General features: G+C 40.0%; 1 protein-coding gene across 3 annotated transcripts in view; it reads left to right on the forward strand.

The window, feature by feature from the left end:
• The first annotated feature begins 3,752 nt into the window (after positions 1-3,752).
• The window catches only part of XPOT (exportin for tRNA), a 42,489-nt gene continuing 18,536 nt past the window's right edge, over positions 3,753-27,705 (forward strand). The window contains exons 1-16 of one of the 3 annotated variants that reach the window (XM_077913657.1): positions 3,753-3,954; positions 7,115-7,248; positions 12,387-12,469; positions 14,212-14,268; positions 15,345-15,414; positions 16,208-16,426; positions 18,353-18,537; positions 18,635-18,803; positions 20,170-20,406; positions 22,841-22,879; positions 23,010-23,072; positions 24,036-24,160; positions 25,056-25,200; positions 25,351-25,470; positions 25,782-25,876; positions 26,948-27,017. In XM_077913657.1, coding sequence (XP_077769783.1) covers positions 7,189-7,248; positions 12,387-12,469; positions 14,212-14,268; positions 15,345-15,414; positions 16,208-16,426; positions 18,353-18,537; positions 18,635-18,803; positions 20,170-20,406; positions 22,841-22,879; positions 23,010-23,072; positions 24,036-24,160; positions 25,056-25,200; positions 25,351-25,470; positions 25,782-25,876; positions 26,948-27,017 — 1,737 coding nt within the window. In that variant the 5' untranslated portion in view covers positions 3,753-3,954; positions 7,115-7,188. Of the gene's footprint in view, positions 3,955-7,114; positions 7,249-12,385; positions 12,470-14,211; positions 14,269-15,344; positions 15,415-16,207; positions 16,427-18,352; positions 18,538-18,634; positions 18,804-20,169; positions 20,407-22,840; positions 22,880-23,009; positions 23,073-24,035; positions 24,161-25,055; positions 25,201-25,350; positions 25,471-25,781; positions 25,877-26,947; positions 27,018-27,705 lie in introns of those variants that run through there. The other 2 variants (XM_077913656.1, XM_077913658.1) reach the window with 2 other exon arrangements.

Raw genomic sequence — 27,705 nt, forward strand, 5'->3', positions numbered from 1 at the left:
AAAAAAAAAAAAACTTTTTCCTTTACTAAATAATGCTTCAATGCTCTATTCTGCCTCAGGCTTTCTGCTTCACATTCACTTCCTCTAAAAGAAACCAAAGATTGGACTAGGACCAGTAAAGACAGCTTATCTGACCTATTTTCCAACTTCTTTCTCTGCCAGGAAACCCATCTTGGGTCAATGAGCTTTTGGTGACAGTGGCACTGAGCTTAACAAACATCCAGATGAAGCATATGAAGAAGAGAAGTTGACACAAAACTCAGTGGTTAGCAGCTCAGTTATATTATTTTTGATTCAAGTAAATGCATTTCACAAGTATTCACTGAGAAATCACTATCCTATAAACAGAATCAAAATAAGATTTATTTTCAGTCTTCAAGAGTGGACTCATGGGTAAGACAACCACACGAATTTAACACAAAACAAAAACACATTAAAATATATTCATGACATAAAAGAGGTTGAATAAAAAAAGCAACATCAAAGAAATGATTAAACAAACCTAGTTGAATAAGGGACATAGCATTCAATACATGCTCAAAGAAAAAAAAATGCTCAAAGAGTGAATGAAACCATTTTTTTCCTTTTATTAGAGTCAGTTTTGAGTTTTATTCTTAATGTTTTTCTGATTATGAAAATACTACATGATCACTGGGGAGGATTTTTTTTTTTGCCTTTTTATTTGTTACTTTTAAAAATTAAATTCCATTAGTTAACATATTGTATATTATTAGTTTCAGGGGTAGACTCCAGTGATGCATATAATATCCAGTGCTCAACACATCACATTGTGGAGGATTTTTTAGTGTCCAAAAATGTACAAGGAAAAAAAAATCATCTGGAATCTCACTACCTAGAGATAACAACCTTCCAGTACATATGAAGTGGGTTTGAATCCCAGCTCTGCTATCTTTTATGTACTTCAGTTTCCTTATCTATAAAATAGGGATAATGATAGTACCTACCTCATAGAATTGTGAGGATTAACATATGAACACTTAAAGCTGTTTCTGGCACATAATAAATGCTCCAGAATGTTGGTAATTAATACATAAAAACATTGCCATGTCCAAGTAAATATGCTCTTTTTTTTTTAAAGATTTTATTTATTTATTCATAGACACAGAGAGAGGCAGAAACACAGGCAGAGGGATAAGCAGGCTCCATGCAGGGAGCCCGACGTGGGACTCGATCCCGGGTCTCCAGGATCACACCCCAGGCTGCAGGCGGCACCAAACCGCTGCGCCACCAGGGCTGCCCCGTAAATATGCTTTAAATTAAAATAACGACAGTGTTATTTATCAACATTTTGATAGCTGGCATTTATGTTAGTCTATGATGAGAAAGCCAGACTATAAGGTGGTCAAATTTCAGGTCCTCTTTAGTTGGATTCCACCAAGTGCTTCTTTGTTTCAAAATAATATGAGCTTTTCAGGAGTCTGGGTGGCTCAGTTGCTTAAGCATCTGCTTTCATGAGCTCAGGGTCCTGGGTTCAAGTCCCACATCAGGCTCTCTGCTCAGTGGGGAGTCTGTTTCTCTGTCTTACTCTCCTTCTGTGTTCTCTCCCTGTCTCAAATAAATGTTTTTAATTTTTATTTTTTTATTATTTTATTTATGTATTTATTCATTCATGAGAGACACAGAGAGAGAGGCAGAGACACACACAGGCAGAGGGAGAAGCAGGCTCCCTGCAGGGAGCCTGAGGTGGGACTCGATCCTGGGACTCCAGGATCACGCCCTGGGCCGAAGGCAGATGCTCAACCGCTAAGCCACCCGGGGATCCCCAAATAAAATGTTTTTAAAAGAATAATGTGAGTTTTCAAAATTGAAAGATTTTAGAAATCCTAGATATTTGAACTACCATAAAGGGCCAATGCTCCTAGATAGGCTGTCGATACAAGGTAAATGGAACATACATAGATTGAAGATTTTGGAGCCACTCAGACTAGGATTAACATTGGGTCTCCATAGTTCATAGCTGACCAACACAGGTAATGTAAGAACCAATCCGGGCAATCATCTATTCATTGAGTCGTAATAACTACAGGGTGGCACTGTCCTATGTGCTACAGTCCGGAGATATACTGAAATAGGACAGGAATCCTTGCCTGGCATTTCAAAATTTTTTTTTCCTTAAGATTTTATTTATTTATTCATGAGAGACACAGAGCGAGAGACAGAGACAGGGAGAGGGAGAAGCAGGCTCCATGCAGGGAGCCCGATGTGGGACTCGATCCCAGGTCTCCAGGATCAGGCCCTGAGCTGAAGGCAGCGCTAAGCCGCTGAGCCACCCAGGCTGCCCTGGTTATACTAGGTTCAGTCACTAACTGAAGAGAAGAGGTGAAGTCATTTTGTGGAGTACAGCTGAGCAGTAAATAGGAAGCAAACTACCATATGTCTAAGGGCTTCTGGGGTGCAGGGCTACTGCACAGTGGGGTGGGCCAGAGTGGCTGTGTGGCCCTGGCCCTCGACAGTATTTGTGAAAATTGTGCTGCTGGTAAAGTACTGCTAAGACATTTGCAATTTTTGCTAAGAATTATAATAAAGTACGTGCTTCGGGGTAATCTGCTATTTGGGGTCAAGAAACGTTTGATGCTTGAGGTGCCTGGCTGACCCGGTCAGTAGAGCATGCAACGCTTGGTCTCAGGGTCATTAGTTCAAGCCCCACATTGGGTGTAGAGCTTACTTGAGAGAACTTGAGAGAGACAGAGAGAGAGAGAGGCAGAGACCCAGGCGGAGGGAGAAGCAGGCTCCCCGCAGGGAGGCCTACGTGGGACTGGATCCTGGGCCTCCAGGGTCATGCCCTGGGCTGAAGGCGGGCGCTCAACCGCTGGGCCACCGGGGCTGCCCCTCGCCTGGCATTTCAAAGTCACAGACGTGATGCAAAAGTGATGGGAAACACCGTGTGAAGCGGGCGGTGCAGCGCCTCGCACGGGGTCGCCGAGCGCATGTCGCTGCTCAGTGGTTACCTTCACTGGATCCTGCCTGTCCTCCGGACTCCCCCTGCCAAGACCCGTTCGTCACGGCGGCCTGCGTGACTGCAACCTAATCCGCAGCGAGGAGTCAACAAAGCAACGAAATCCTGAGCTCCCTGCGTGCAAACGCGTGTCCCCGGCGCAGCGCGCGCGGGAGCCCTCCGAGGTCAGGCCCGCGGTTGCCCCGTTGGCGGGTGGGGCGGGTGGGGCGGCGGGCGGGCGGGCGCGGGGCGCACACGCGGGCGGCCGCAGCCCGGGCGGCGGGCGGGCCACGAGGTCGCGGCTGCAGGGAGTCCCCCGAGCAGGACGCCCTGGCGACGCTCTCGCCTCTTCACCCAGGACGGCGCGTGCGAAGCCTGCGGGGCGCTAGGCACGCGGGCCCACGGCGGAGCCACGAGCCACCGACCCCGCGCGGCCCGCAGCGCCCCAGCCGGGCCCCGGCCGCGTCGTTCTCGCCGCCCCCCGCGGCCACGCCCCCCGCGAGGCCCGGCGGCGGGGGAGGGGCCGGCGCCCGGCGCCCGGCGCCCCGTCCCGGCATGCACCGCAGGCCCCGCGGGGCGCCCGGAAGCGCCCCCGCCGCCCGTTGCACGCCGGGAGTTGTAGGCGTCCGGCCGGGGTCCGCGGGCCGCGGTCCCCGCTCTCCATGAGGCTGCTGGGGCTGCTGGCCCGCGCGGCGCCGACGCGGGGAGCGCGCTTCGCGCTGACTCAGCGGCGGCGGAGGCGGCGGCGGCGGCGTTAGCCGGGCCCTCGCGCTCTTTCCCTTCCTGGGGCGCCGACCCCGCCCGCCTGCTGGCTCGCCTGCCGGCCGGGCGCCACGCAAGACAAGGCGCCGGGGGACGCGGAGGGGCGCGCGGCCCCGGCAGCTCGGGCTCCGGCCGCGGCGGAGGACGACGGCGACCGGGCCGAGGGCCGCTCTCCGCGCTGCGCTGGCCCGCCCTCGGGAGTGCGGGCGGGGAGGCGGGATGGAGCCGTAGGGAAGGTGACTCGGGGCTCGGGGCTGCGGGGAGCTGGCCGGGCGTGCGGGCCCGGGGGCGGGCGGGGCGGGCCGCGCAGGGGGGCGCAGACCGGGGAGGGGGGGCGCGGGCCGCGGAGGGCGGGGGCGGGGCGGGGAGGGGTGCGGGCCGGGCCGGAGACGGGTGCGGGCCCGGGAGCCCCGCCGGGGAGGGGTGCGGGCCGGCGGCCTCGGGCCGCTGCCCCCGACGCTGGGCGGACGCGGTGGCGGCGGAGCGCGCCCCGATGCGCCCGCCGTTGCCCGGTGTTTCATCACCCGAGCTGCCACGAGGCTCCCTTTCGGGGAGGGAGGGAGGGACGGACGGGGCGAGGGCTGTGGGGTCGGCATCGCCCGTGGCCCCGCAGCGTTTGGCACGAGAGCGGCGCGTCCCGCCGCCTCCCACTGCAGGGACCTCAAACTTGCTCACCCCCAACCCCCCCGCCCCAGGACAAGAAAAAGGGGGGGGAGAAAAGTGTTATTTCTGTGCAGTAATTTGCCAGCACAGACACGCCATTTCTTCTCTTCCCTTCCTCGCCGTTCTGCAGGATTCGACAAGCGTGAGGTTTCCCTGGAACCAGAAGACACGAGCACTTTTTTTTTTTTTTTTGAAAAGTGCTAATTAGTTGTTACTGGGGGGAAGTTACGTTTTACTAAAGCGACTTGTCAGCGTGGTGCTAACAAGACTGGAAAGATTCAGCCCCGGTCTCTGAACAATCTTTAGTAGGTGTGGAGGGATTTCCCCAGATGGCTTGATTTTTTTTTTCTTTTTCTTTTTTTTCTTTTTTATTTGATGGCAATCAAAGTAGAGCTGGGGCTGTTTTCAGTGTGGTGCTCGCCTTCCCCGGGAACTGGACTAGATGCGTAGGTGAAGGGTTTATCGCATTGTAACAAAGGTCTGGGCCTGCACCTCTGTGCCCCGCCAGCACCTCACCTGTTGGTGCGCGGCCTCTCACCTGGGGACCGGGGACGGGTCACCTTTTTGCACAGGTTGTCACTCACCAGTTGTTTGCACACATGTGGGTGTGCGCCCCTGCATATGGATCATTATGCAAGTTCCCTCTCTATGGGGGATTCTTTATGTGCTGACAACTGTTAACAGGTTTATGTTTCCTTAGATTATTGACTAGACGGGTTGTTTTTTTTTTTTAAGGCCAGTGCTGTGTTTTTTTGCTTGATTAAAGGAACTCGACCACACTTAAGCAGTTTCCCCTTCATTTCAGGGAATCTTTTAGAGGACCTTTTAATCTGGGATTCACAGAAACCCACATTTTCTTTTTTTGTGTTTACATTTTTTCCAGGGAATCATCAGATCTTCTTGTCGTTTTTTGGCAGGGATAGAGGAGGAGAATCACTGCCTTTTTTTGTGTGTTTTCCCATCTGTTAAAATGCCCATTTATTAATATGAGATGGTAAATCTAGACTGCTCCAAGTAGGTCCCATCCCCCACGAGACTAGCTCTAAATTATGATCTATTAAGGACCCACTGTGTGCCAGACATCCCTTACATACCTTGTCTCATTGAATTACAACTTTATGAGATACACATTCTCTTTTCCAGTTCATAGAAAGGGCTCTGTCTTCCACATTTCCTATTTGTCCATGTGGCCCCAGTTTAAAAACGACTAAATTAGAGTACAAACCCAAAGCCTATGTTCTATGTCCTAAGGGCATAATGACAGATATTTAAGGTATCCCTTTCCCTTTAAGATTATTGAGAGAAAACTAGTAAGCAGGCAGTGACAACATATCAGCACTTAACAAGGGGCGTTTAATCCAGTTTGGGAGAATTGAACAATAGGGGTCAAAGAAGTGTTCTTGAAAGAGGTGACCCCTAAGCTGAATTTTGAAGGACAGGCAGGAGTTAACCAAGGAACAAGAAAAGAGCAGTGAGTGCAAAGATGAAAGTCAGAATACCACTGACCTCGCTGGGTTGTGGTGTCGAGGAGTGAGGAGTCCTTCAAAAGAGTTTGGATCTTAATCCTGAGGGCAGTGGGGAGCTACGCTGCCTTGCTATAGTCTGCAAGTATGATAGAAATCATAAGGGAAAGGGTTGAGCTTTTCTCTCCAAGGGCTCTCAGCATGTAACCTGACTTAGCATTTGTTTCAGGCAGGCCCAGGGGAAGACAGAAAAGCATATTGTAGCTGGGGTCCTCTAACCTGGATCAGATACTGGCCTCACCGTTCCAAAAAGGCTGTGCACCCTCACCCTCTGCCTTTAGTCTCTTGGTTTCTTTAGGCTCTGATTTTCTCTTTGCTGTATGATAATTAACACCAGGGCAGGTAAAAGCTTTTTGATGGAAGTAGCAGGATGGTCTCCCTACCCCATAGGTATTGGGAGAATGAATTTGATTTTTCACATCATTTAGAATTTGTTCCTTGTTCCCTCATCTATACATTCTGTCAAAAACCAAGTTGCCTTTTGGGGCTTAAATCGTGTTCTTTTTTGAGAATGTTAGACCCTATACCATGCAAAAGTACATTCCTTCCAAAGACTAAAAGAATGTTCTTAAATTAGCTCTAGCTAATATTCAGTATTAAGTTGTGATTTATCAGTTTTTATAGCTACTATTAAAAGTATTTTTTGAAATACATTTCTAAAATTGTCCAGAGTCTGTTGTTTAAAAGTTAAATGGTTTTTCACTGTTCTACTTCCTCTTTGATTTGACTTATCTTGAAGTACTTTAGGCACTCCAGTAAGGATATTGAACACAAAGATCACTGTTTAGTCAGCCATTCCAAGGTGGTGGTGGTGGTGTTGTTTTACCTAAAGGTTTACGATATTGATAAACGGAAGTAGGTAAATTAGTATAATATCTAGATTTGTCATTTTTTAGTATAGTTGCACGATTGCACTTTTAAGTACTGGGGATAATTACACTGCATAAATTAAATGCTTCTATTTAAAGTAGAAAAGAATTTCTATATTGATGATCTTGAATAAAATTTGTGGAGTATTTAGTAGGTCCATTCTTCTGAGACTTAGGCTCCTTTAGTTGTAATTTTGGGTAGTTTCAAAAGAAGTTCTTTCAACATTTAAACTTCCTTGCATAATGTTACCTACCTAGGATATTCTGGATATGCATCAGTTTTGTTTACCAAGTATTGCTTTCTGTCACCTTTTTTTTTGTGTGTGTGTGTGTGTGTGCAGATGTTTGTGGATTCTTCTGTGGGATCAGAGGGCACACCTATTGTAATCAGAAAACTCCAAGACTAGTGGCAGGGATGGATGAACAGGCTCTTTTAGGGCTAAATCCAAATGCTGATTCAGACTTCAGACAAAGGGTAAGTAAAGTCATTTTAATCATTTCTTTAAAAATCATTACAGATTTACATTAGAGGACTTTACAAACAAAGTACATATGATAAAGGTTTCATTTGAGTAGAAATGAACAGACAGATTTGAGGTACTTGAATATATTCTGAATACAGAAACTATAAGCATTGTGATTTATGTTCTTTTTAGTTGGCTCAACAAAGGTATTAAAATCTCATGTGATTCAAGGCAGCTCTTTATGTCACATCAATCATTATTTCTAATTATTTAAAAGTTACAGTGAGAAGGATTGCTTGAGGAACTTTCCATGGTGGCAGACGTGCATACTTTATCTTTCCATGGCCTGGCTTGGTCTGGACAAGTTATTTAGCCTTCATGTTAGTGGTATTTAGCGTCCTTGTTATTTAGTCCAGGCAGACATGTAAATTAGTAGATATGATATGCCATGTTTTAGGTTACATAAAATGATTAGATGACAAGGAATCCATTATGAGGTGCTAGGATATTTGGGCAAATATAAACAAACATAATGTAGGCTGTACCTGTAATCATGACTACAGGTGAATGACAGAAGAATTTAAAGAATAAGCCTATAATTGAGTTTTTTTAAAGACGTGGGTGTTTTTGAAGTATAGGGTAAGTGGAAGGAGAGGCATTTTCTCTTTCTACTTCTCATAGCAAAGGATATTTTTATAAATGAGCTGAGTAAGGGTAACAGTCTCACTAAATATTGTTCGTTTTTGTTGTGCTTTTAAGGAGAATTTAAGAAAAAAAATCTCAAGTAGTTTCTAACATGCTTCCATTCCTCTACTGTTAAATAAGTAACCAGTCATCTATATAATAAAGGGAAATAACAGGAATTTAGATTTAAATAGTCTAGTTACAAGATAACTAACAAACTAGTTAGGACATCAAAAGACATTTAAAATCCATGTTTTCTGTGTGTAGACAGAGAAGTAGGAGTTTAAGGTACCTACCTTCAAAGCCTTAATTATATAGTCAAAGTATCTATGGTAGGTCATTACCTTGGTAATACTTGTCTGTAACTAAAAGCCCTTTACTATTTGTTTGGTTATTATTATTATTATTTTTTGTTTGTTTGTTTGTTTGGTTATTAGATAGCCTTCCTAGTTTTTTTTTCCCCCCCACTAATGATCCTTTTTGGAAATCATTTGTTTTTTATTAAATACAACAGATTAAAATGCAACAATTTTTTTTAATTTATTTTTTATTGGTGTTCAATTTACTAACATACAGAATAACCCCCAGTGCCCGTCACCCATTCACTCCCACCCCCCACCCTCCTCCCCGCAACAATTTTTTAAATGTGCAGTAATTTTGGGCAGCCCCAGTGGCTCAGCGGTTTAGCGCTGCTTTCACCTGGGGTGTGATCCTGGAGACCTGGGATCGAGTCCCACATCGGGCTCCCTGCATGGAGCGTGCTTCTCTCTGTCTCTCATGAATAAATAAATAAAATCTTTATAAAAAAAATGTGCAGTAATTTTCAGGAAAGTAAACCCAATGCATTGTTACAGGTCTTTTTATAAAGCTATGCTTTTTATCAATAAAAATGAGTTCTACCCGTTACAGACCTATGTTAAGCATCCAAATTCAGGCTTGATTTGATACCCATTAAGCCAACCTGAATAACAGAATTAATTAGGATAAAAAAAAAAGGAGTCTTAAGGAAAGTGAATTCTGATAGTTCTCATGTTGGAAATCAAGAGTAGTGGAACACTAATCCAGTTTGATTGTAAGATAACTGCCAACCCCAATTCTCAGTTGTCCAGCTATAGTTCTATTTTTTTTTACAGGAACAGTAGCTGAAGTGACTATTGCCACTTAGAGGCAGTAGAGCATTAGAGAAAAGGTATGAAAGAGAAGAAAAGGCGATAAAAGCTTTAACTTCTTCCTGATTGCCATAAAATTTCACTTAAAAATGCTAGTAAATGGGGTGGCTGGGTGGCTCATTTGATTGAGCATCTGACTCTTGCTTTTGGTTCAGGTCATGATCTCATGGTCATGGGATCAAGCCCCGTATTGGAGCTCTGCAGTCAGCTGAGAGTCTGCTTGAGATTATCTCTCTTCTCTCCATCTGCTCCCTACCTCCTCCCCGCACTTGCTCATGTTCTCTCTCTCTCTCTCTCTCTCTCTCTCTCTCTCTCTCAATGCATCTTTAAAAATAAAAAATGCTATTAATGCACACATTCAGAGTGTAAAGACTTTAGTTAAAAACTGAAAACTTTTAAGTTATTTTCACTTTTTTAATGGAATCACTGTCTTTGATTAAAACTTGCTATTATTTAAAGAAAATGGTATGTCAGTGATAATTCTAACAACTGAATCACATCCGCCCCGTCTTTTCCTCCCCCCCTTTTATGGCAAGGGAGGTATTAGATGGTAATGCAACATACATGATTGACTTCCACCATCTCCTTAAATGAGACCATAAATGTTCCTAAAGGAAACCCTAAGTTTCATGGAGTATTGTTAGACAACTGTATTAGGTTCTTTGCAGCAGCCTAGTTTCTTCTGTTCTTAATTTCGAAAGATAGCCATTTATACTTAAGATAGTATTTGGTTGTTGTCATCTACTTACCTTCATTTACTTGGTTCTCCATCAGTGGGAGCAGCCAGTGAGACCACATAGGAAAACCCATTCCCTCAGTCATACAACTATAATAGAGGTTTTTTCCTTTTCTTTTAAAATCTTCAACCTAAAAGAAAAAATTTTACATTTTCATTGTGTGTGTATAGACGTGTATAACTAAGTATTTTTTATATATGTATATATATACAACTTGAAAACAGTTTATACAAAATACTGGTTATTTTTATTATGAACAGTACACTCTGATACTGTTTGTCATTCGTTTTTGTTTTTTAAGATTTTATTTATTTATTCATGAGAGACATACAGAGAGAGAGAGAGGCAGAGACACAGGGAGAGGGAGAAGCAGGCTCCATGCAGGGAGCCTGATATGGGACTCGATCCCCGGACTTCAGGATCACACCCTGGGCTGAAGGCAGCACTAAACCGCTGAGCCACCCAGGCCTCCCTGTTTGTCATTTTTTGATTGCTGATAAAGACCTATACAATTGATTTCATCACTACTGGGGTACAAACCATAGTTGTTTTTGTTTTGTTGGGGTTTTTTTATTTTAAGATTTTATTTATTAGAAAGAGAGCACAAGCCAGAAGGAGAGGGAAAGGGAGAAGCAGACTCCCTGATGAGCAAGGAGCATAATGCAGGGCTCGACCCCAGAACGCTGGGATCATGATCTGAGCTGAAGGCAGACACTTAACCAACTGAGCCACCCACGTGTCCCACAAACTGTAATTTTAAAAAATATTTACTAATTAAAATTAGGTTTTTCTAAAGGACACCTGGGTAGCTCAGTTGGTTAAGTGTCCATCTCTGTTTCGGCTCAGGTGATCTCAGGGTTGTGAGACTGAGCCCCACATCAGGCTCTGCTGGGAGTGGAGCCCGCTTGGGATTCCTTCCTCTGTCCCTTCCCACCCACCCTTAAAAGAAAAATTAGGTTCTTCTATTTCTTAACGTTTTTTTCTACATCATTTCAGTTCTTGATCAATACATCAGTTACTTTAAAATTATCTAGCACTATCTTTGTGTAATTTTCTGGACTGAGATACTTTTCACAGGTTGTTAGGGTTACTGTTTGTCCATTGTCATTGATGCCAGCTGCAACATGCTAATGGAAAAGAGTGACAGAAGTCATTCCCATTTCCCCAACATTCTGATAAAGAGCACATGGACTTGATGCTTCATCCTTTCTAGACTATACTTACTCTTATAACAAAGCCATGAATTCATGAACAGAGAAATGAGAACCATTTCCTAAAGCTTTTCAATTATTTCTGGTTTTCCAAAATTCATATCATGCATTTGGACTCTAATTTTGATTTTTTGTTTTTTACTTCTTTTTAACATTTTATTTTTATATTTATTTTTTGTTTTGTTTTATTTACTTTTAATTAAAAATTTTTAAAAGATTTTCTTTATCAGAGAGAGGACGAGCTGGAGAGTGCACATGAGTCGGAGGGGCGGGCGGCGATGGGGGAGACTGGAGAAGGAGAAGCAGACCCTCTGCTGAGCAGAGAGCCAGTCATGGTTCTCTATCCCAGGACCCTGGAATTATAACCTGAGCCACCCAGGTGCCCCTTAATTAATTTTTTAAAGTTGGCTTCAGGGTCACCTGGGTGGCTCAGTGGTTGAGCGTCTGCCCTTGGCTTAGGTTGTGATCCTGGGGTCCTGGGATCGAGTCCCACACTGGGCTCCCCACATGGAGCCTGCTTCTCGCTCTGCCTGTGTCTCTGCCTCTCTCTGTCTCTCATGAATAAATACAATCTTAAAAAAAAAAAGGTAGGCTCCACGCCCAATGTAGAGCCAAACGTGAGGTTTGAACTCACAACCCTGAGATCAAGACCTAAGCTGAAATCAAGAGTTGGATGCTTCACTGAGCCAGGCACCCCTGTTTTTTTTAAATATTTTTTTTTAATTTTTAAGTAATTTCTACACTCAGCATGGAGCTCGAACTCACAACCCAGAGGTCAAGAGTCACATGCTCCACTGACTGAGCCAGCCAGGTGTCCCTAAAGATTTTATTTTTAAGTAATCTCTACACCCATCATGGAGTTTGAATTCACATCCCTGAGATCAAGAGTCACACACTCTACCTACTGAGATAGCCAGGCACCCCATGGACACTAATTTTGTTAAGTACCTCTTTCATAACATATTTACAACTATATAGGAAAAATGCCGTTTATGTATCGTTTTATAATTGCATATACCTCGGTAGCATAGTACTTGACAAAATACTTCAGTAGTTTTTGTCTTCATTCTCATAATAACCCGTGAGGTCTGCATGGCATTTTTGTGTTGTCTCCTTTGCTGTAAGGAAACAGGTTTGAATATCTAACTGAGAGAATTTGTTTTTTACTTAACTTTTTTCTGGGAATGATCACTAGTTGCACTTACTCAGAAGCCAGAATTCAATGTTTTAGCTATTTTTCTTCAGATTGACTGATTAGTATTGGTTTGCTACTCCTAGAACATTTTAATATCAGTAGGGCATTGAGATTGACTGTTCCAAATGCATTTTTGGCTTTGCAATCTTACAGGCCCTGGCCTATTTTGAGCAGTTAAAGATTTCCCCAGATGCCTGGCAAGTGTGTGCAGAAGCTCTAGCCCAGAGGACATACAGGTAATTAAAACAAAATTTACATGGCTTACAGGAATTTAAATTTCTGTGAGACCTGTATTTGGAAAGTGTTTTCATAAAGCCATTTTATGACTTATGAAAACCATTCAGGGTAGAAATGGGAAAAATATAAACTAGAAATTTGGCCATTCTGGGATTGATTTTTCAGTAAAACTATACTTTGCCTTATGTTGGGTACCTGACAGCAGATCTCAGGTAGAATCTTCTTATGATGGCAAGTGATAGTTGGTTTTCTAAAAAGTTGGCAAAGGAGGAAATCATGAACTGTACAAATCTTAAGTTTTTATTTTAATTTAAAGTATAAAAACATTCATTTGCCAGTTTTTTAATATTGGACCAATATTGGAATATTGGACCTGCATTCACTTCATCCTTCTTAACATTGATCACACTCATAATCCATCCTCTACAATTTCCACTTTGTGTCTCTAAGGGATTGAGGAGCAATTAGCACAGATTCCTAGACTTTTAGTTATTTTTCCCCACCTCTCACAAGTGTTCAGGTTATCTAGCCCATATCAAATATGCACTAGGTTTTTTCCTTTTTGAAAAATTTTTAATATACTCAAAACATGAGCAAAGTGAAAAAATAAGAGAGACAAATCAAGAAACAGACTCTTAATTATAGAGAACAAACTGATGGTTACCAGGGAGGAGGTGGGTGGGAAGGGGTTAAATACATGATGGGGATAAAGGAGGGCACTCGTGTTGAGCACAGGATGATGTATGGAAGTGCTGAATCATTATATTGTATGCCTGGAACTAATATAAAACACTGTAGGTTAACTGGAATTTAAAAAAATACATAAGATCTAGCTTTTTATTTTTTTAGATCTGACTTTTAATTGAAGTATTCCTGAAGTTTATATTTGAGTGGAAAACATGAGTTTTGTGTAGTTCATTTAAGGTTTCAGTGTCAACCATGATAAGAATAGAAACCCTAAGGTCTTAGAAGAGGTGCTAAGAAACTTAAAATTTTGAAAGATTAAGTTTTATCTTCTTGTGTGTGAAATTATTTTGTTTAGTTAATTCATATAGTCTAAGTTAAAATATTATCTATTCTTATATTGACCAGTTAGTTTTATATGTGACAATTCTTCCATGACTAAGCCTGGCCCAAACCAACTATTTTAAATGAGCAGATTGTTGTTCACTAAAGAGATTTTGTCAGAGATTGTAGCTGGTTTACTGCAACTCTGCATCACCCCTGGGGAGACTTGAGAGTAGATAATTGGGAGATCTGATTTAAGGCTGAACTATCAGTCCAAGTGACCCTGCCTGTTTTGGATTTGACTGCAGTGGAACTGGCTAGGGTTGAATTTTAGATAAGACTTCACCTACCATCTCTGATTTGACTCAGTCTCTGGCTGTGTGACCATTTGTCATTTTACACCTCGCCTTTCTATCATAAAGTGTAGGAGTTGTTCCAGTTAATCCTAACATCTACAATTTAGGGGAATTCCTTGTTTTCAAAGCAGTATCCTTAGGTGCACTTAAGTTTTTTCTTTTTCTTTCTTTTTTTTTTTTTTGCTTGTCAGATTTAATGAAACTATTGAGAATGGTATAATATGTAAGTTCTAAACAATTAGAGACTGATGATGAATAGAACGTAAGCCAAAGGTCTTATTTGAGAAACTTTTCAACTGTATTTTACTAGTACTCGTACTTTACTTTTGTTTTCTCTAAATTATATTCTTATCTGATTTTCCTTTTTTCTTTTTCAGTGATGATCACATAAAGTTTTTCTGCTTTCAAGTACTAGAACATCAAGTTAAATACAAGTAAGGCTTTTCTCACTGTTTTGACTCTGAAATTTGTGGGGAGAAGTCGTTTTTTAAATTAGTTTTTCTCTCTTTGGGAAAAATCATAATACAAACTGTAAATTGAAAGTGTGTAAAACTGGGGATCCCTGGGTGGCTCGGTGGTTGAGCAACTGCCTTTTTTGGCCCAGGGAGTGACCCCAGGGTCCCGCGATCAAGTCCCACATCAGGCTCCCTGCATGGAGCCTGCTTTTCCCTCTGCCTGTGTCTCTGCCAATCTCTCTCTGTGTGTCTCTCATGAATAAATAAATAAAATCTTTAAAAAAAGAGTGTATAAAACATATCCATTTTATAGGTGTGTTTCTGATTTATCCCAAAGTGTTTTAAAATTACTGAGCTAAATGGTTACATATTAAAAATCCAGACATTTCACAGAAAAAATTAGATTTCGTACTTCTCTGGAAAAAGAAAATCTAGCAACACCAGACCTGTTTCTACATGACAACTGTTAAAGGTTAGTGGCAGCATGGCCATTCAATTCCCCTGCCTTAATGAAGTGGAAATAGTGAATCACTGCTCAGAGGACTCTCTGTTTGCCTCCTTGTCTCTGTAAGCGACAGACCTCAAAATATAGACATATTTCCATTTGAGAAATTCCACAGCTGCCATTTTGTTTTGACATGACCTAGACCACAAATCAAAGTAAGATCAGTGATTGTGTTACACTGTCTACCAGGCTGACCCGTATCTTTTCTTTAAAGCCGTGATGAGGGACGCCTTGGTGGCTCAGTGGTTGAGTGTCTGCCTTCAGCTCAGGGCGTGACCCCGGGTCTGGGGATTGAGTCCCACACTGGGCTCCCTGCATGGAGCCTGCTTCTCCCTCTGCCTGTGTTTCTGCCTCTGTCTCTGTCTCTCATGAATAAATAAAGATTAAAATAAAATAAAGCTGTGATGAGAAGCATTATCAGTTTATTTTAGGAAGTTTTAAATAATTGAGTATTACACAAATTTTCCCTTTCAAATATGTGAGGCTGTTACTTTTTAAATCACAGACACCAAATATAGCCATTATTATTTTTCTTCTCTATTTTGAACAGATATTCAGAACTAACTACTGTTCAGCAGCAACTAATTAGGGAGACGCTCATATCTTGGCTTCAAGCTCAGGTAAAATAGTAATTATGTTCAGTACCTCAAATTTTTAGATATTTAAATTTTTAGTTTTGCAAGAGTTTAGAACTTTCCCTCAGAAATGTTGACCATTTATCCTCCCTTTGATCCCATAGCTTTTTTTTTTAGAAAGTGCTGGTTTCAAAGATTATGGGTATATAAAAACTTAGTGATAATTTTAAATTATATTAATAACTGAGACTGTCATGCTTTCCATGACACATTGTTGAAACTTTGGTTTTAAAATGGGTTTGTTTGGTTTTTTTTTGTTTTGGTTTGGTTTTTTAACTATTTAACAAACAAAAAAAAACAAACATTTTTTTTTTGCTTCTAAAGGGGAGCTCTCAAAAAAAAAAAAATAAAGGGAGCTCTCCTGGACAGCCTCTTCACAAAGAGCCTTTTACAAGGGAACCACTGGAGTTCTTTATTCGCATTATGTTCTTTTTTGTTAATTTTAACTAATATTAACATATAAAGCAGTTATGTAGCTAGAATTATTTTTCCTAAAGCAAACAGCTAAAAAAAAAAAAAAAACAATTTAGTAGAACCAAAAACTAGTAAAATTCTGCACATGAAACTTTAAAAGTGTAAGAATGAGAAGTAAACATAGCACCTTTGTTTTCCATCTGGGTAGTCACTTAAATACCTTGGTAATTTTCAAGCATATTTGTTGCACAGCTAATCTAAACTGTCGAGGTTTGGTGAGTTTTTTCTTATTGATAATAAGTAGGAAAACAATGAGACTTTGCAATTTACATTTAATTTCATGGGCAATTTTTCTGTTTGTCAGATGCTGAATCCTCAACCAGAGAAGACCTTTATACGAAATAAAGCAGCCCAAGTCTTCGCCTTGCTTTTTGTTACAGAATATCTCACTAGATGGCCCAAGTTTTTTTTTGACATTCTCTCAGTAGTGGACCTAAATCCAAGGGGAGTAGATTTGTACCTCCGAATCCTCATGGCTATTGATTCAGAGTTGGTGGATCGTGATGTGGTGCATACATCAGAGGCAAGTAACTTACCATTAATAATTAGTTTTTAATGTAGATTTTGTAGGAGAGGATGAGTACATAATAAAAAAAGCAGGAAATTTCATTTTTTAGAGACAAATTTATTTACTTTATGTTTAGTAATCTTTCCACCCAGTATGGGGCTCAAACTCACAGCCCCTTGATCAAGAGTCACATGCTCAAAAAAAAAAAAAAAAAAAGTCACATGCTCTTCCAACTGAGCCAGCCTAGGCACCTTCAAATTAATTCTAAATTCGCCAACTTTTTTTTTTTCCCAAGCAGGCTCCACACCCAACATGGGGCTTGAACTCATAATTCTGAGATCAAGTTATGTGTTCTACTGACTGAACCAGCCAGGCACCCCTAAATTCACCCAACATTTTGAATTTTGTCTACAAAGGACTTGAACTGGGCTTTTCCCCACAGGTGTATGTTGAAATTAAAGTATAACTTTAGATTTTCTTTTTAACTATGCAAGCACTTTCTCCAATAAAATGCACAAATTGGTTGTTTTATGAATTTCTGGAGAAATGTTGTCTGTATTTACTACTAGATAGTGAGGAGGAATCATTGCTTATGAATCTGCTAGTTTATTCCGTATTCTCAGTCATAAAACCTGTCACCTTAGTCTTTCTCTGTGCATAATCCAATATAACTTTTTCCTTATTCTTCAAGAAGACAACAGAAGTTGCTTGATTCAAAAAAGAGAGCAAGGGATGCCCTGGTGGCTCAGTGGTTTCAGTGTCTGCCTTTGGCTCGGGGTGTGATCCTGGGGTCCCGGGATCGAGTCCCACATCGGGCTCCCTGCATGGAGCCTGCTTCTCCCTCTACCTATGTCTCTGCTTCTCTATCTCTGTGTCTCTCATGAATAAATAAATAAAATCTTTTAAAAGAGAGAAAAGAAAAAAATTGCTTGATTCAGATGTGTATAATAATTTAAGGTGTTTGTATGTCAGACATACTTATAACTTTAAAGGTTATTATCATACATTTAAATTATTGCCATTCCTGGGGCACCTGTGGGGCACAGTCGGTTAAGTGTCTGCCTTCGGTTCAGGTTATGATCCCCAGGTCCAGGGATCAGCCTCATGGTGGGCTCCTGCCTTTCCCTCTCCCTTTGCCCCTCTCCCTACAAGCACGTGCACTCATGCTCCCTTTCTCTCAAATAAATAAAATCTTTAAAAAAAAATTCTCTCTCCTTTTCCCTTTTCTTCTGTCCTTCCCCATCCTCCCACTCTCTCTTTAAAAATAATGATAATAATAATAATAATTACCATTCTTGGGGCACCTGGGTGGCTCACTCAGTGGAACATGTGACTCTTGATTTCAGGGTTGTGAGTTTGAGCCCCACATTGGGCATAGAGATTACTTAAAATTTTTGTTCAGAATCGAAAAAATAGGGATGCCTGGGTGGCTCAGTGGTTGAGCGTCTGCCTTCGGCTCAGGGCATGATCCCAGGGTCCTGGGATCGAGTCCCACATCAGGCTCCTGACAGGAAGCCTGCTTCTACCTCTGCCTGTGTCTCTACCTCTCAATCTGTCTCTCATGAATAAATAAAATCTTAAAATATATATATATTTCATTTAATTAAAAACAAATTTCCATTCCTTTAAGTAGTTTATGTTTGCATAATATTGAGAAGTCCCTTTCAGCATATGCTTTAGATTTCTAAGTAAATGCTTATTTGTAGTTTGTGTTTAAGAAGAAATTAAATCTGCCTTTGAGGAATATAATGGAAAAAGGAAATTAAAAGAATTATAGGATATGATTTTAGAATTGATAAGTAGGAAATAGTGGCAGGGAATGTGTTAACAAGTCTGGAAGTTTAATTGTGAGGAAATTACTCTATGCAGCTATTCAGATGTCAGAAATTATTTTGTGTAGTAATCTGCTTTGTGCGTGAGGTGTTTTGTTTTGTTTTTTAGGAGGCTCGTAGGAATACTCTAATAAAAGATACCATGAGGGAGCAGTGCATTCCAAACTTGGTGGAATCATGGTACCAAATTTTACAAAATTATCAGTATACTAATTCAGAAGTGACATGTCAGTGCCTTGAAGTAGTTGGGGCTTATGTCTCTTGGATAGACTTATCCCTTATAGCCAATGATAGGTAAGTATACCTATATTTTAAAGATCTAAACCTACAAAATACAGTATGTAAAACTCATGAGTTTGGAAATATAACAATTTTTTTCTCCTATTGCCAGGTTTATAAATATGCTGCTAGGTCATATGTCAATAGAAGTTCTACGGGAAGAAGCATGTGACTGTTTATTTGAAATTGTAAATAAAGGAATGGATCCTGTTGATAAAATGAAACTAGTAGAATCTTTGTGTCAAGTCTTACAGTCTGCTGGGTTTTTCAGCATTGACCAGGTCAGTAAATTTATGTATGAAGTTTTAAAAATTGTTAGAAGAAAAATAAAATAAAATAAAAATTGTTAGAAGAAAGTAGGATAGGCACTAATTTAAATATGCTTTCTTTTTCTTTCTTTCTTCTTTTTTTTTATGTGTAAACTCTCCTTGAGACCATAAAGAAACACTGTAACCAGAAAGCCATAATGTACCTGTAGCATTTGCCTGGGACAGTAGATTATACCAGTTCTAGACCTGAAGATCTGGGATGAGGGACGCCTGGGTGGCTCAGTAGTTGAGCATCTGCGTTGAGCTCAGGGCATGATCCTAGCATCCTGGGATCGAGTCCCACATAAAGCTCCCTGCATGGAGCCTGCTTCTCCCTCTGCCTGTGTCTCTGCCTCTCTTTCTGTGTCTCTCATGTATAAATAAATAAAATCTTTAAAACAAAACCAAAAAAAAAAAAAAAAGATCTGGGATGATACCTGCAGTTCTGCATTTCTCACAAACTTGAATTTGATTAGAGACTACTGGTCTATACTTTTAAGTAGCAAGAAACTATACTGTGTACCTGGCAGTGCATTTTGACCAAAACTAGACTTAGTTATGATTGTTACATTTTCACCATACTTTTGTTATTCATTTAAGCTGTTGGAGTTTAGCTCCAATAAGCTGAAGGCTCTGAGTGTGGTAAGTAATTTAGAAACAGAATTTGAAGATTTGTATTTACCTGTGACAGTGATAAAAAATTTAAGAAATATTTGTTTTGGTGATACGTCAGTAATGCAGAAGAACAGTAGCATTTTCTCACATTGCTGATAATTGTTCTGTTTAGTCTATGGTAAAAGTCCTAAAATGATGAAGGTAACATCTCTTTCTGTAGGAGAGTATCATAAGGGTAACTAATAAACAATCTCACTAGTATGACCTTAGGCAGGTAGTTATAATAGCAGCTCTATGTCTTTGCAATATAGTTAGGACTCAAATAGTTTCAGAAAGGACTGCTAGAAGTTATTACGCATACTGTAATAATATGACATCATTACAGCATGTTTACTAACTTGAGCAGTTTAGAAAGATTTTTAAAACCACAAATCCCTTCAAGCTTTTATAAAATTGGCAGTGTCTATAGGCCTATAACCATTAAAAAGAGTTGGTTGAAAGAGTACAAATGGTTAATAATAATTGAACTGAAATTCTAAAAATTGTTTAGTCAAGACAGTAGAATGGTTAAATGTCTGATGTTAGTTTAAAATTGAATCTTATAATTGGCTCTTGATTCAAACTAAAGTTTAGAGTTTCTCTTATTCTTAAGTGGGCGTTTTTTTCTTTTTCTTTTTTTTATGTGGGTGTTTCTAAGTTGAGATCTCTTTTGATTGCTTAATAGGAAGAAGATGTTGACTTTCTAGCCAGATTTTCTAAACTGGTAAATGGAATGGGACAGTCATTGATAGTTAGTTGGACTAAATTAATTAAGAATGGGGATATCAAGAATGCTCAAGAGGCACTACAAGCTATTGAAACAAAAGTGGCTCTGATGCTGCAGCTACTAATTCATGAGGATGATGACATCTCTTCTAACATTATTGGATTTTGTTATGATTATCTTCATATTTTGAAACAGGTAAGTCGGGCAGCCCCGGTGGTTTAGCGGTTTAGCGCCCCCTGCAGCCTGGGGTGTGATCCTGGAGACCCAGGATCGAGTCCCAGGTCGGGCTCCCTGCATGGGGCCTGCTTCTCCCTCTGCCTCTCTCTCTCCCCACCCCCTACCCATGTGTCTCTATGAATAAATAAATAAAATCTTTAAAAAAGGGATCCCTGGGTGGCGCAGCGGTTTGGCGCCTGCCTTTGGACCAGGGCGCGATCCTGGAGACCCAGGATCGAGTCCCACGTCAGGCTCCCGGCATGGAGCCTGCTTCTCCCTCTGCCTATGTCTCTGCCTCTCTCTCTCTCTGTGTGTGTGACTATCATAAATAAAAAAAAAAATTATAAAAAAAAAAAAAATCTTTAAAAAAAAAAAAAAGACAGAAACAAGTAAGTCCTTGCTTTAATCTTTTTTGCCCAGTAGATAATATAGACAAGTTATAGAGAAGTGGAAAATACAGGAAATTGAAAAGAAGAAAATATACATAATTCTATTAGCTAATGATATTTACTGTTATATATTAATGTATCTCTGTCTTCCTACTCTCTCCAACTTCAATTCACTAGACTTTAACAAGCGTTGAATTATTGCTACAGGTTTAGGCCATTTTTTTTATTTTAAATCTGTTGGTTTTTATTTTTTTCCTTTCCTTTTTTTTCTTTTGTTATTAAGTAGGTTCCACGCTTGGTGTGGAGCCTAATGCAGGCCTTGAACTCACGACCCTGAGATCAAGACCTGAGCTGAGATCAAGAGTTGGACACTTAACGGACTGACCAAGCACCTTTGTGTTTGTTTTTAAATACAGTAATTTTGTTAAACATCATTCATATTTTAATTATATATGCATTATTTCTAATGAACAGTTTTTTTTACAATTAAAAATTTTCTCTTAGGCAGTTGCTTCCAATAAGAACTTAAAATGTAGACCATAATAGTCTCCATATAGGGATCCCTGGGTGGCGCAGTGGTTTAGCGCCTGCCTTTGGCCCAGGACGCGATCCTGGAGACCCGGGATCGAATCCCACGTTGGGCTCCCAGTGCATGGAGCCTGCTTCTCCCTCTGCCTATGTCTCTGCCTCTCTCTCTGTGTGTGACTATCATAAATAAATAAAAATTTAAAAAAAAAGTCTCCATATAATGGCTGATAGCCTTTGAAAAATTAGTAATTTCTCATTATGTCATTAGGTGAGAAAACAATTCCTATTTCAGTTACATTTGATTGGTTAAATCAAGTCAAGCTTAAAATATTAGTTCCTATATTATTCTAAATGTAATGTATGTCTGCATACATACCTTAAGGAACTTTTTAGGTAATAGGAAAGATAATGAAGAAAGTTAAAATGACTCCTGGTAATTACGCTGTGTGTCTCTTAACAGACTTCTAGCTTTTTTGCCTTATTTGAAAACAAGGGAAGACCATACTTTACTATCCTGTAGACTTCTTTGGTAAATTCATTATAAATATCCTTAAAGTTGAAATTCATCTATATGTCAGATTGTTTAGTAGAAATGGAATTGCTAGATCTTATGTTAGGTGCGTTTGAAATATAGAAAGGTACTGCCAGGGATCCCTGGGTGGCTCAGCGGTTTAGCCCCTGCCTTCGGCCCAGGGCGTGATCCTGGAGACCCCGGGTCGAGTCCCACGTCAGGCTCCCTGCATGGAGCCTGCTTCTCCCTCTGCCTATGTCTCTGCTTTCTCTCTCTCTCTCTCTCTCTCTGTCTCATGAATGAATAAATAAATAAATCTTTTTTTTTTTTTTTTTAAAGGTACTGCCAAACTGCCCTCCACGAAAGTTGTGTGCATGTTTTAAAAGATCTTAATTGATTAGAAAAATATTTTGAGGGGCACCTGGGTGGCTCACTTAGTTGTGTCTGCCATCGTCGGCTCAGGTCATGATCCTGGGGTCTTAGGATCAAACTCCTTGTCAGGCTCCCTACTCTGTAGGAAGTCTGCTTGTCCCTCTCCCTCCCCCACCCTTCATGCTCTCTCTCAAATAAATTTATTAAAATATTTATGTATTTTCAAAGATTTTATTCTATTTATTTGAGATAGCACAAGCAGGGAGAGGAGCAGAGGGAGAGGGGAAGCAGGACTCAGAGCTCAGACTCAGGGCTCAGTCCCAGGACTTCAGGATCACGACCTGAGCCGAAGGCAGACACTCAACCAACTGAGCCATCCAGGGGCCCAAAATAAAATCATTTTTAAAAAGGCGGGGGAGTGGGGCACCTGAGATTGAGTCCCGCAGGCTCCCCCACAGGGAGCCTACTTCTCCCTCTGCCTGTGTCTCTGACTCTCTCTGTCTCTCATGAATAAATAAATAAAATTTAAAATAATTTTTAAAAAAAGAAAAATATTGTGATAAGGGAGTATAACTTTAGGAAACCTAATAAATTGTTTCTTACTTTTTAACAGCTTCCAGTGCTCTCGGATCAGCAAAAAGCTAATGTGGAGGTAATTCTTTTTTGCTTCTTACAAACCAATACTAGAATATGTATCTGCAGTCTGTCTTGAAATACAAGTTAATTTCAAAGTATATCAAGTTAAAGGAAACTGACAAAAGACATTTTATTCTTAATTTTAGGCAATCATGTTGGCTGTTATGAAAAAACTGACTTATGATGAAGAATATAACTTTGAAAATGAGGTAAGAATTTTACAGTGGGAAAAAAAGAATTTTACACTGGGGGGAAACCAGTTTTAATTCGTTATTTACTTACCTCAAATTAACATTTTAAGTTTTTGTTTTTTGTTTTTTGTTTTTTTTACATTTTAAGTTTTGATTATGTTAGAGTCCTTTAAAACCAAGTATTTTAACAGTCACTCTTGGTTACGATTGACTTCAGCCTCAGGTGAATTAATAGAAGCCTTATAATCCTTCATAATATCTTCAAAAAATACCTTTTTGGTATTTTGTCACTTTTTTTAAAACATTTGGTGGCACTGAACTTTGTAAAATATTGACAATATCATTGGTGATCATATTGCAGTTTACATTTAATAAGAGTGATGAGTTGAGGCCTGGTCAGTGGACCTCCGATCATAAGTGTCTGTGGGAGAGTAGGAATGAGTCATTTAACTCTCTGGACCTGTTGCAGTTACAAGTCTTGTCCACGGTTGCCAGTGAGTCAGTTTACCATCAAATACAATGATCATCAAGGGCTTCCTGTCAACTCAAGCATGGCTTATACTATTTTGCAATGTGCTAAGTGTTCAATTCCCCACCTGAGGCATCAAAAACTTTGGACTGTGAAAAGATAATGGTGATGATAACACATGATACACTTACAAAGAGCCAGGCTTGTTACAGATATTTCCATTCATATGGTATTACAAGATACAAGGAGTACAAATAAGGTGGTGAAGTTCTCATAAAGCCCAGCATGAACCCATTTGGTTTCAGATTCTTGTCCTTAATTTAACCTCCTACATATACTGTTTTTGGCTCCGGGCTTTTGAGGTCTAGGGCTGTGTTCAGAAATGCTTATTTGTGAGGAGAGAAAAGGTACATACTAAATTTATAAATGCATAATACTATGTGAGAACCAACCATTTATGTGAATTTTCAGGCTTTTAAGTTTTAAAATAAAAATTTTTAAATATATCTTAGGGTGAAGATGAAGCCATGTTTGTAGAATATAGAAAACAACTGAAGTTATTGTTGGACAGGCTTGCTCAAGTTTCACCAGAGTTACTGTTGGCTTCTGTTCGCAGAGTTTTTAGCTCTACACTACAGTAAGTTTATTACTGTTTTTGTGACAAGTCTACGCCTTTCCTTTTCTCCTTGATGATCATCTACAATAAATTATTCACATAACTTACTAATTTTTGTTACTTATTAAGATTTTATGTGTATCTCTGAAGCAATGCACTTGTCTCCATTTACCTCTTTTTTTAATTCCAGTGTAGTTAACATACAGTGTTACATTAGTTTCAGGTACACATTATAGCGGTTTAATAGGTCTGTACATTATTTATTGCTCATCACGGTAAGTGTATTCTTTAGTACCCATCCCCTATTGCACTCATCCCCCACATCTACCTCCCCTATGGTAACCCTCTGTTCTTTATTGTTTAGATTCTTTTTGTTTGTCTATCTCTTTTTCCCCTTTGTTCATCTGTTTTGTTTCTTAAATTCTACATATGAGTGAAGTGATAGGGTATTTGTTCTCTGGCTTATCCCCCTTAGCATAATACACTGTAGCTTCATCCATGTCATTGTCGTCTCTGTTTATCATTATCCTTGTGTGGAAACACTGCTCTTTGAAATGTAAACAATGAAATGGACTGCACCAGTTATTTTTTACTTTTGTGATGTAAGTTTTGTCTTCTGTTGAAATTAAGGAATTGCTATGACTTCTTAATAATTAAAGAGGCTTTTGAGACGCCTGAGTGGCTCAGCCGTAGAGCGTCTGCCTTCGACTCAGGTCATGACCCCGGGGTCCGGGATCGAGTCCCACATCGGGCTCCCTGCAGGGAGCCTGCTTCTCTCCCTCTGCCTGTGTCTCTGCCTCTGTCTCTCTGTGTCTCTCATGAATAAATAAAAAATAAATACTAAATAAAGAGGGTTTTGTTGGTGTTGAATAAAATGTTTATATTCAAGTCTCACGTATGTATTCGGTCTTGGTAGGAATTGGCAGACAACACGTTTTATGGAAGTTGAAGTAGCAATAAGATTGCTGTATATGTTGGCAGAAGCTCTTCCAGTATCTCATGGTGCTCACTTCTCAGGTGATGTTTCAAAAGCTAGTGCTTTGCAGGATATGATGCGAACTGTAAGTATACTACAGATAATTTATTTTGAACATGATTTTCTGTTTTCACTGTGAGCTAGTGGGAGTTCCTTAAGTTAGCATCTGTTAACACTGGGGCATTTTGATGTTACGATGAATAAGGACAGATTTCTTAACTTTTTCCTGCTCCAGTTGGTAACATCAGGAGTTAGTTCCTATCAGCATACATCTGTGACATTGGAGTTCTTCGAAACTGTTGTTAGATATGAAAAGTTTTTCACAGTTGAACCTCAGCACATTCCATGTGTACTAGTAAGTATTCATTTATTCTCAATTTCTGGAGGGAGGGGGGTTCCCATGTACTTTAGCTATAAACTCTAAATATCCTGAAACTGTCCCCTCCTCTGTTTCTTTAAAATGGACAGTTTCTGGCTTAATCAGTCACCTAAAACAAGTCCTCAAGGGCCTATTGGTGCCCTCCAGGATTACTTGTTATGTATACCTGGTTCCTGCCTTCTAGGAGCTAAAAAGTAAAATTTGATGGGAACAAAAATGTATTTTGACAATGGCAACAAAAACTTAAAATAAGTGCAGAAATAGTAAAGGTGTCTCTCTTTCTTTAGATGGCTTTCTTAGATCATAGAGGTCTGCGACATTCTAGTGCAAAAGTACGGAGCAGAACTGCTTACCTGTTCTCCAGATTTGTCAAATCTCTGAAGTAAGTATGAAATATCAGCTGTTATGTTTACTTTTTGTTTTTAAGATTGCTAAATAAGACCTAGAAGTTATTTTCTAAAAGCCTGTGGTAGACTTGATTCTGTTTGTTTTAGGTTTATTTCTTTTAATCAGGTTTTCTTTTTTAGTATCATAATGTTATGATATGACCTCTTCTATTCAGTAGCCAGGTTCATCACTGCAAAGAGATTTGTTTGCATGACATATACTTTTTGCAGTTATATATACTTTTTGTATATATATGTATTTATTTGCAGTTCTATATATTTTTATATATAACACATATCACCAATGACATTAGTTATGTATTTAACCAACAGTTTTATTGTTATGGATTACTGTATGGCTTCTTTGAAATTCTAGAGAATACATTTCATGGAAAATTTTTTAACCTAAAAAAATGGAAAATTTTTAACCTTTCTGTTTTGTATTGTTTCTTATTCGTACCATTTTCTTGGTATGAAAACTACTTTTTCTTAGGTTTATAAGTTTGTAATTTTGGGGAATGCGTTGGTGACTCAGCAGTTGAGCATTTGCCTCCAGCTTAGGGTGTGATCCCAGGTCCTGGGATCAAGTCCCGCATCGGGATCCCCATGGGAAGCCTGCTTTTCTCTCTCTTTCTATGTCTCTGCCTCTCTCTGTATGTCACTTATGAATAAATAAATAAATAAATAAATAAATAAATAAATAAGACCTTAAAAAATTTGTAATTTTTAAAAATTCTAGCTTGTCTTAATGATCACATCTGGGGATCCCTGGGTGGCGCAGCGGTTTGGCGCCTGCCTTTGGCCCAGGGCGCGATCCTGGAGACCCGGGATCGAATCCCACGTCGGGCTCCCGGTGCATGGAGCCTGCTTCTCCCTCTGCCTGTGTCTCTGCCTCATTCTCTCTCTCTCTCTGTGACTATCACAAATAAATTAAAAAAGAAAAAAAAATCACATCTGATTAGCTTAGAATAGAATTTTTTTGTTCCTACCCTTTTTAAAAAGGAATTTTGTATTTTGAGCACAGTTGTTTACATAATTGTGATTTCTCCTTTTTTGCCTTTATTCAGTAAACAAATGAATCCTTTCATTGAAGATATTCTGAATAGAATACAAGATTTACTAGAGCTTTCTCCACCTGTAAGTATCTGTCTTTCCAAATTACAGATTTTACCCAAGTATCATTGATGGCCACACATGCCTTTAGTCTTTAAGGCTTGTGCCTCGTGGACAATTTTCCTAATGGGGTTGGCAGTGGCAGGGATGGGGGCTTGTGTACAAGGGTTAGTTCTGGTTACCAAAATACTGTTGAGATTAGTAAGCAAAACATATCAATAGAATTAATAAAAACAGAGGGGCACCTAGGTGGTGCAGTTGATTAAGCATCTAACTCTCAGTTTTGGCTCAGGGCTCGATCTCAGGGTCAGGCTCTGTACTCAATGCAGAGTTTCTCTCTCCCTCTGCTCCTCCCCCTAATCTCCTCAAATAAATAAGTAAATCTTTAAAAATATTAATAAAAATGGAAAGGAATCATAATCAAATGATAAATTTGGCAGAGTGGGATATGATCGGCTTTCTCTTAAATGTTGAAGTATTTTATGGAGAAAGAAAAATTCAATTTCTAAATGATTTCCTGTTTAGTATATGATCATATTAGCTGCTCTAAGTGACGGCGACCATTAGATTGACTTTTTTGGGGTAACTTGAGGCTTTGGATAAAAAAGTTTAAATGCTGATTGCTATTTTGGTGTTCATTTCGTAAGAAAGATTTAAGTGAGATGCTTTGTAAGTGTGTTTTAACTTCTACGTATTTTTTTCATTTTGATAA

The sequence above is a fragment of the Canis aureus genome, chromosome 11, assembly GCF_053574225.1.
Source record: "Canis aureus isolate CA01 chromosome 11, VMU_Caureus_v.1.0, whole genome shotgun sequence".
Taxonomy (NCBI): Eukaryota; Metazoa; Chordata; class Mammalia; order Carnivora; family Canidae; genus Canis; species Canis aureus.